The sequence below is a fragment of the Harpia harpyja genome, chromosome 5 (genome assembly GCF_026419915.1).
Source record: "Harpia harpyja isolate bHarHar1 chromosome 5, bHarHar1 primary haplotype, whole genome shotgun sequence".
NCBI classification, from domain to species: Eukaryota; Metazoa; Chordata; class Aves; order Accipitriformes; family Accipitridae; genus Harpia; species Harpia harpyja.
Window position 1 is genome coordinate 13,321,241 of NC_068944.1, and position 10,174 is coordinate 13,331,414.

Here is a 10,174-nt window from a genome sequence, read left to right on the forward strand (position 1 = left end):
ACAGAAGAACGTTTCTGGAGCTAAAAATCCCCTCCATTTACGTGGCCTTTTGCCAACAGGAGACTAACTAGCACTGCATGGTAAAAAGACCGCCTATGTTACACAATCCATCCAGGGCCACAGCCCATGTCCCCCCGATGATAAATATGTGAATGTCAGAAGCTCATTAAAGATACTGAGGTCTTTCTCCCTTTTCTCTGGGGGGGTGACGATGTTGAGGGAGGTGGCCAAGAGGAAAGGAGATTGTCAGATATAGGGCTGCATGTATTACAGCTCTCCTAGCCAGTGAATAACTTTTAGATAGTGAATAACTTTTAGATAGTAAATAACTTTTTGACATGATAGGGTATGTAATGCAACTTCAGCAAAGAGGATGACTGAAGGCACCCTGAAAGGGCTCTGTACCCCTTCCCACCAGGAGCGAGACTGACTGACCTGCTATGTTCCTTGGACTCCAACAAAATAAAAGTCGGTTAAGCTTTAGTTAGGAAAGGGCAATTAGCAGTTCCTGGAGATAATTATAATTTTACAATGGCAATTTTACTTTTCCACTCTTTCAAAGCAAAATATTATCCTGCCTCTCTAGTATTCTGGCATTTACAAAGCAGTATGATATACAAAGATGATTTATATATGATGTACTCCTCCACTGCAGCTTCTTTCCAGCCTGTGAGATGCTTTCTTTGTTAAGAAGTATATGGAGGGTGCCACTGCAGCTGTGGATCCTGCTGCTTTGAGCAAGTGTGCTCACCCACCTCTTTCTTGCAACTCCACAGGAGAAAGATGAGTGGTGAAAATGACAACTCCATGTAAGTACAGGATGAGAAACATTTTATTTATAACCCTGTCATAGTGGGGCTACCCTAACAAAAAATAAGCTTGAAAGTAATCCTGACTTGTTTCTCTGGATTCTCCAGTTTCTTGAAATGCAATTAATAAACCAGCAGTTTGTACTTTGCTTTTAGACAGTGATAGCATCATGGAGAAATCGTGAAGGTCAGTTGCACCGTGGACAACTCCACATCCATCCGTGTCTTTTAAATGATACTTGTGCCTCTTCCTTATTGCCAGTTTTGGTCTGTCTCCATTTTTCTCATACCGGTCTGGACTGGCTGCCAAAGGGCCAGACAGAATCATTATGTTGACTTTGCTAAGACTTCTTCTGAAACCTGCAGTTGTAGCATTTTTTCCCAGCTAGGGAGCACGATAGTAAGGCCTGACACAAATGCCAAAGTATGACAAGGGCACTTAGTGCAAAAACAATGTATGGTACTGACAGCTTTACAGACAACTTTAAAAACTTCTGATGTCTCAAAGGGACCAACCAACCAGGGATCTGATTTCCAAATAGACAGTTCTTTCACACAACCCTTGAAATACATTATATTTCTGTGTACGTTAGGAAGTCCTTGCTACTGAAAAAAACTGTAAATAAATCTGGTTGCAAATAATCGAATTCTTAGTTCGTCTTCTCAAGCTGAAGCCAAACATACATATAAACCCCAATGGCCAATTCTTCCTGTTTTACCACAACCCCGACATACAATTTCATGTACCTGCACTGTTGGAAAAACATCATTATGTGAGGTCATCATCTTTTCCTTCCCAGAAATTTTCTAGTCCTGACAGTTTGTTTCTTCAGTGCAAAAAAGGCTCTAAAACAAGACAAAAGTAAACCTAACGGCTGGCCTCTTTCCTGTACCTATACTGTTTACTGTAAAAAAATGTTTCTTACATCTTGCTTTAGGAAATACTCCTTTCTCGAGCAGTGAAGCCCACTGAAAACAAGCCACAGCTGGATTAATAAGAAAGCAAAGCTGGGATGCAGAGTTACAGGAAAAAAACTAGCCCGTCTGTTCTGTTGTTGACATGAAGGTTTACAATGGCTTTCAGGCAGCCTGACATGGTAAAAACTCATAAAGGAAGGGCGAAAATAGTATTACATTTTCTAGTTTAAACTGTGTATTTTTATGTGGTCTTCCTTTGTAAAAGGTGAAGAACAATTACATTTTTATCAAGGTACAGCATGGGCTTAAGGCTAGTAATCTTAGTATGATTATAAACTTACATAGCTTGGAGTACTTCTGATGTGCTCTGACAACAGGCTCTGTCTTGCATTCATGACAAAACTCTTGCAGAGATGGTTTTCAGTAACCACCACGGTATGACACATGCCTATAGCAAATGGACGTAGGTGGTAGCAGGTAAACGTGGCATGTAATGCTATCAGTCAGTACTGCAGCAGGTTGCAATGAAACAATGAGGGCCTCAGATACTTTTTTTTTTACTGGGTTATAAATCAATTAGGTTGGTTTGAAAATTTCTTCTGAAACAGAAGTTTTGGCAAGTGTAATGCTAAGAATTGGGAAGAGTCATAAGTGTAAAAGTCAAAAGGTGTTATTGACTCTACTGCTTTCAGGAAAATAACATGAAGAACAATGGGAGTCAATTGCTTTCATTACTTAAAGACAACACCTTTCCAGATGGACATTAATGATGTCAATAACTGTAGGCAAAAATAAAAGCTTATCAAAGTTACTTCATGGTGATGATATCAAGTACCACAACCATTTCTCATACTTACAGTAGGGAGCCACCAACACAGACTTCCATTGCTTTTGACTATGTGTAAAATTGTGGGCTTTAGTCTTGACAAGCATCCATCAAGGGATGAAAGCCAACAGACAAATTTATAACTCTGCTGAAACTAACGGATATGAAATCACTTTGGTCAATCTCAACTGATGTTCAAAGTTTTGTAAAAATCCCTTTGGCCTGCACAGTAGAAGTCAGTTATGTTGTATACAGCGTAGAAACTCCAAAATGCTTTGCGGTTTAATGCAGATGGACACTGCTGGCTGCTCTGCTATAATGGACGGTTACTCTGCTCTGCTCACAGAACTGGGATGAATGCGTGACTCCACTGAATACTGTCACACAATATGACGATCTGACTGAAGTCAAGGTTGTAGTGATTAACATAAAGCAAGGTTATCCAGGTCTAACAAAGTATTATGTTTAGTTATGATTATGCAAATGAGATTACTGGGACACAGATAAACAGGATGGCTAAAGTCCAGTAAAGTATTACTACAGGTCTATATATGATATTTGTGGCATTGTATGAGGGAATATCGTATGAACTTTAGAACAGTCCAAATGTACCATTAAATGAACACATAAGGGCTGATAATTGAACATCAGTGTATATTTAACGTAGGGATAATTCACTAGTGAACTAAAAAGCTCGTAATGTATGATAGTAACTACAGAAAAATGCATTAGTTGGTGTTTAAGAAAGGGGTTAAATGTAAGAAACTAAAGCTTGAAATTTTTTGGTTGGTGCTGCTTGACAGATCAGCACGACTGAGTCTGATTATTAATACACAGGGTTACGCTTGCTATCTGCCATGTTGCACTAAGGAAGAAACCCAGGTAAGAAATATGGTCATGAGTTGAGCTTTTGAGTTTGGGTAAACCTATAGGAATCTGATTCCCAGAAGATTTAGATTAGTTAATGGAAATATTGTGGGCAGTGCTGAGCAGCTACAACACTGCAGAGCAGTATGGAAAACATTGGAAGGAGTAGAGAGTATCACTGTTCTGTATGCCATTAACTTCTTTAGAAGACACCAATAACAGAAGTCTTTATCTTCAGCCATTTGTCACAGGTGTGCATCTCCACAATTCCTATCCTTACATGCCTTTGCGCTAGATCTCCTTTGCATCGCTAACGTACATTCTTATTTTACCTTCTTACCTACAAAGGCATCCAGAATGAAAACAGTGAGTTTGTCTACACTGAAAATACCACTTTCTTTATTGCAGTGCTAGTGGGAAATCCAAGCAAAGGAAGACAAAGAACTCCCCATCCAAACCTAAAATCTTGGAAGACTCAGCTTTTGGTTGTGCAGAAGTATTATCCAGCATTAAACTGTTTATTATAAGCCATTATCTTCCTCTGTGAAAAATATTTGCCATTAGTGATGGCTCTACTATATTTCATTGGCTTCACTTCAAATCCCGTATCTGTTATTATGAAAGACCTTAATGGAGGCCCTGAGAGGCTACTTCCTGTAACACAACCCCAAAGTTGCAAGATACAATCGAGAACACCAAACAATTCACGTGTAGACTGGCTACACCAGTATCATCCAATACTCAATGAGACAGGGCAGCAACTTTCATCATTGGCTATCTGTTGTCTTCTATGACAATGGTTCTTCTAGGATAGGTGTCAACGTCCACAAATATGTAGCGGACCTCAAATCTTCCTCTCTCAGGATTCTGCAAGGAAAACAATTTCAGGCTGTTTGTTTCTCCTTGGTAGTTTAAATTCAAGATTAAGCTTGTCAGTTATATCAAGCAATTGTACATACCTCTTTGACTTCCACGTGGACTGTTCCCCGCTTCCCTGGTTCAGAGCCCTCAATATAGAACTTCAAACGCATATGTTTCAGTCCATCCTTTTTGTATTCAATATGACTAAAAACAACAAATCGAGACAAAAACCCAACCCACCCAGCAAAAATACATATTATATGCTAGTTAAACTTCAAATTTAAACTTTTTATTTAGAGGAGCTGCTTAACTATTTTGTGAGAAAGTGCATTCCAATGCAGTCCTTACGCTACCATGGGTTCCTTCTCTACTGCTCTTACCAAGCTTTACTGTGAGCATATAATGACTAGCGAAGCAGTTGAGGATTAACAGACGAAGTGCTTAAATGTCCTCAATGCAGTCCTCCCCTCAAAACTCAACAGCAATCCAATGGCTGAAGATTCTGGAATTTCCTTGTATTTATTCTAAAAAAAACCCAGATTCAGAGCCTGACATCTAGAAAGGAACACCCACATCACTAAGTGGATTTTTTTAGGCACTTTAAGTTACCAAGCCAAAACACACAAAGCATGTCTTGTGAACTTAATTATCAGATTGGTTAAATCACATAAAACAAAGAGCTTACTATATGCTTTACTTATTTTGGCAATAATTTTGTTCTACTGAAGTTGTGTAACTTTGGCTCCGATATCAGATCTCCAACCTAAATGCTGATATTTAGGCTGGAGTTAGGTTATGCTCAAGTATTAGATAAATAGAAAGGTCACATCACTTTCAGGGTAACCCCTTCCAGAAACTAATGGTCAAACTAGAGTTCTGGTGCTAGTTTATGTTTCCTACTGAAATTAATAACTGGTGCATACTACCAAGCTCTTATTTCCATCAGTCACGCCTAGATACACACTGTGAATTAAACTTCCAATACACTTCAAGGTGACATGATGTGTTACAGAGAACAAAGATGAATGAAGAGGCTTACTGCAGTAAATTCACATTCGAGGTGCTCATACACAAAAAAAATCTGTACATTTTTGAGACATTTAGGGTCATCCTTATACTGCAGACACAAATTCTACAATCTTGCCAAGTCCTTAGCTCAAAAATTTATTTAAAATACTACACTTCCAAAATGATGGAAAGTAAATACTAGGAAAGCTGACAGTACATTTACTTATTTATATAGTTTGTTTTACAGACAGATGCTTAAAACATTTGTGCATATCCTTTTCATTTAGCAGCTCCACTTTAAACACTTCTTCACAGAGTCTGGTGAAAATATAAACTTCCACCAGTAAAAATCACCTTCCTCCAGAAAAAAAATTCTCTATTTCATGGTTCAAGTTGTGTATCTGGGCTTATGTGTCCCATCCTGTATGAAACCTCCTTGAATAAATTCAAGTCAAAGAACCCAATAAAGACAAAGCTCCTATTGGATTATACTGCAGGAAGGATTTACATTTTGTAAGAATTAGTTCTGTTGTTTCCCTCAAAAGGAGAATAATAAATAGACACACTCATGAAACGTTTAGGTGACAGATGTTCTGTTAAATACACAGTAGAGATGTGGCCTCAAGTACCAAAAAGCAATATAAGAAATAGGCAGACAATACTGCGTATCAGCTTGGGACAATATAGTCACTGCAATGACTACAACCTGTACAGTCAGACCCAGCCTAGCTTTAAACAGAACAAGCTGGATTCCTGAAAGTCTGAAAGTTAGTACCTCCTGCTCTTTATGGCCTGATAAAAACTACTGCTTCAAAAGGAGAAAAACTCTCGAAGAACAATTTTTCAAAGAACAGTTTCACTCTATTTGAGGGTTTCTGACTGTAAACTTCAGTCAGATCCCCGCTCCCCAGAGACATGCCAAGGCCTCCGTACTACTCCCTTCAGACTCGCCCTGTTTTTTGGAGACACCAGCTCTACCATGCTGACCATTGCTCGTATTGAGGCACTCAGAATTGGCTTTTTATATTGTAAGTGCACTGTATTTAGTCGTATGGGCCACACAAGAGGTACTGCAAAAAACTGCTTTCATTTTCACTCAAAAGTGACAGGTAAGTCATGTACAGTTCATTAATCTAGATCTAACTTGCTATAATGTGACCCAATACGTCTTTGCTGTGCAAAAACTAGTGTCTCTATGTGGCAAACACCAAAGGGCACCTGACAAGCTGTCGTCTTCCTCTTCTTGTTGCCTCCCCATAACCTTTAATAGATTCACCAAAAACACCAATTATCTACAAGAGAAAAGAGGTTCGAGTTGTCAGAAGGTATCACATTCAAACAGATATTCCAGTATCAGCTCACGCCCCTGCTGTGAATGCATTTTCTCTCAACAAAATGCCCCTTTTGAGTCTGATGTGTTAAGAACAGAGTTTATGTAGGAAAACAGCGTAAGGAAAATTCCTCTGTATTTCAGTGCTTTTCTTTACAGTCACATATTAAATGTCTAAAATAAATCCTACTAATATCTTTCATTTGTACTGTCCTCTGAGATTATGACATTTTAATCTCTCTTCTGTGTATTTTATACTTTACTGACATTTTGTGTAAAAGGAAAAAAAGCCTATTTGCTCATGTCTCCTCCAAGACAATGTTTCAAAGTTTAAAATGCAAATGCGCTGCCCTTCACATCATCTAAAAAACACTACTCTTCAAGAAATTCAGTATTTCTTTTTTTTTTTTTCAGATCTATAAAGCCAGACCAAATTAACCTAGTTTTAAACTTACTTTAAAGTTGGTTAGAAAGGGAGAGTGATTTTTACTGTGTAAGTACTGAGAGAAGTTTTAATTCTGCAAACTTGTTCCAAAGCAGTCTTCATTTTTATTCTAGTGACAACTTGTCACTTCGTATCTAGGTTATCCTCAGTGGCATCTGTGGCAACCTTGTTTGAAAGTGTTTCCATGCACTTCTTGTTTTGTCTGAAGTAGTGGTTTTTAGAATCTAGTTTTAGATTTATTTTTGTTTACATTTAGCTATCTTAATGTGACTCTGTGATCACATAACTGTTCTATGTCTCTTTTCCTGTTAGCCACGGGAATGCTAACCGTGTTTCAAATGAAGTTTACATTTCTGGATACTTAGGCGGTGTTTTGCAGAATGACAGAACCCTACTGAAGTGTCACACCAGAATAACTGTGCTGAGGAAAGGCAACAGGCTCGATCTACAAAACTTAAGTGGGACCAGTTGCCTCCCTGACCTGCAGAACTCCTTAAGTACTACATTTAGTAGGCACTCAGGTATGTCTATAAGACTTGCTGTATGGGGACACAAGCACACGCTCTGAAGGGGCAGACACTGCATTTGCATCAGTTGTGCTGTGGCACACTCACTTAACTTGGCTTTTAGCAGGCTAATTCACTCAGGCTCAGTGCTTGCGTTAGCTTGTCCTAATACAGACTCCAATTTGGAGCCGACCCACCTCTGGCCAGCTAAAAGCACAGGCAGATCTGCTGGTGTTTGCCTGCTAAGCACCATGTGGGTCTTCCTGTAGCTTTGCTTGTGAGATTCCTTGGGCAAACTTTTGACTCAGAGACAGACAGTAACCACTGAGAAACATAAACTTATGACTAAGGTTGAAAAACCAACCTCAGGGTGAGATCTGCATTTCTCCAAGGCATCTCCATAGATCTTACTTGGACTAGAAGAAGAGAATAGCTCTTTAAAAATCACATAGAACAAACCACCTGTAACAGAAACAACAGCAAATGGAATGAAAACTAATCAAACCAGATGGAATTCATGAAAAGTGTCTTCTGATGAAGAATATAATTTTTAAAAATAACCTGTAACACCAATTCCAACAAGCACCACAATAAAATAGGTAAAGTCTCTTCCAGCTTCTTTCACTGAAATAGACAGAAAACAACGCAGGAGTTACAATCTTGGACAGTAAGACTTGCATAGCTTTCTTATATAAATGGTTTTCTATTAGTCTGCAGCTCAAAAAACATTTTGGCAGAAGAAAAAATTCCAATAACAGCTTCCATAATGCCTCATCGCTAAAAGAAAGAGACCACGGAACATCTCTTAGGTTGTACAGGGCATGTTTATATCTCTGTATTAAGCCTTATTATTTTCTGGTTTTCCTACTAGATGTTTTCAAGAATAGCACTTATTGCTACTTTTTGTGTACATGAGAGCTAGTTTTTTTAAGAACTAATGAGGTATTTAGCACTGCAGTATTCAAGCTACCATGTAAACCCATAATCCTTGCAATCCTTATGCAGAGAAAGGGAGGAGTAAAAATAAAAAAGTGTAAGCTTATAAACTGCACACACTAACTAAAAATAACTGATTTTATGAATTCTCAATCAAGTGAGCAATAAAAAGGAGGGATATTAAACCAAAATATGTATTTTATTTATTGAGATCTTTAACTGCAGTTTATCTGATTAGTTTTTATCTGTTAGTTTTGATCTAATGTAGTAGTAGAAGCGTCAGTATACACTCCCCAAAAAGTCATATGGGATTCGCTGCTACAAAGTATTTTTTGAGAACTTGGCAAGAGACTACTGATCTGTTTAAGTGATAAGGTGTTCCTTTCAGTGAAGTAGAAGTAACCGAGGCAACTTTACTAACAATTTTTCCTGCAGTCTTCTAATCAGTTGAGGGTGTTTTTCATAAACATTTTCAGAGCACTTAGAATTTCTGAGGCTAATTATGTAGTAACCACTTCTCACTGAAGTGAATGAGATCAGCCAGAGTGACAGCCATCCTATAAAGAAGCTAGCATCACACGTGGAGCTTTTGACAATTTTGCTGGAGGTAAACTTGTTTTAGCAGCAGAGACAGGTTGTGCGTGATAGGTTTTCCTTTGGAAAAGGAAAATGAGAGGCTACTAGCTCTTGTCCCTGATGGGACTTAAACACTGAATCAATAAGCTGTTCGGAAAAAGCCACAGTTTCTGTTCTGCTTGTGCAATACGTACGCTGAAAGGTATCAACTGCTGCAAACAGTACGACGTGAAAAGAAACGGGCTGCTTGTTTTCTGAGCATTTTTTTTTTTTTTTCCAATTCCTGAGTTTGGGGGCTATAAAAACCTCAGCTGCAGCAGTAACTTTCCCCGTGCCAGCGTCTTCGAGCAGCGCAGAGTATTCCCGCTCCCCAGTGACTTGCAGCCCGTCTTACCTTTCTGGGCAGCCGACAGCAGAGTTTCTTCTCTCCGGCCCCTTTGCACGGACACATGTTTGCTACTATCGCCAGGTTTTTCAGCTCTCAGCCCCCCGGCTTGCGTCCCGATACTCCGCCGGGCGGCCGGCAGCAGCAGGCCGGGCTCCCTGCGGGGCGGCTGGTGCCGCCATCTCAGGCAGAGCCCCGGCCCAGTCCCCGGCCCCAGCAGCGCCCAGCCCGGGGGAGCGAGCAGCCACCTCCCCAGGGCGGCCCGCACCAGGCAGGCGGGCAGCATACCGGGGCAGGGCTCCCAGGCGCCCTGAGGGAAGCACGGCGGAGGCAGCCGAGCTAAACGGAACGTTTCTGCCGCTCAGCCCCGGGGGAATCCCTCGGGGACAGAGTCAGGGCAGCCTCCCTCCCTGAGCGCGGCTCCGCGGCCGGTGCCTCGGGTCAGGAGCCCCCATCACCCTTTAGCCGCCGACCCGCCGTGGCCCCGGCGGAAACCTTGGGGGTGGAGGGGAAGAAAGCGGCAGCGGGCCCTGGGAGCGGTAGTTCGGGCGGGCTCCCTCTTGCGCCCGCCGCTAGGAACGGCTCCCGGCCAGGTCACTACAGCGACCGCCATGCCGAGCGCCGCCGCCACAGCCCGCCCTCACGGGGCGGGTGCCCGCCTGCCGTCCCGGTCACCCTTTTTAAGCTGTTTTGTTGTGTGGCGTTTT

The 10,174-nt window shown here is 40.9% G+C and overlaps 1 protein-coding gene across 2 annotated transcripts; it reads right to left on the reverse strand.

The window, feature by feature from the left end:
• Positions 1–3,804: 3,804 nt before the first annotated feature.
• On the reverse strand, positions 3,805–9,975 carry TIMM21 (translocase of inner mitochondrial membrane 21). Of its 2 annotated transcripts, XM_052787308.1 has the most exons (6): positions 9,477–9,974; positions 8,132–8,194; positions 7,935–8,032; positions 6,508–6,581; positions 4,380–4,485; positions 3,805–4,287 (listed from the first exon to the last, which is right to left on the reverse strand). In XM_052787308.1, exons 1-6 carry the CDS (start codon positions 9,751–9,753, stop codon positions 4,195–4,197), a joined length of 711 nt encoding a protein of 236 aa, XP_052643268.1. In that variant the 5' UTR covers positions 9,754–9,974; the 3' UTR covers positions 3,805–4,194. The 2 variants fall into 2 exon arrangements, with proteins under 2 accessions (XP_052643268.1, XP_052643269.1); XM_052787309.1 differs by lacking the exon at positions 8,132–8,194 and having other exon boundaries at positions 9,477–9,975.
• Positions 9,976–10,174: the final 199 nt, after the last annotated feature.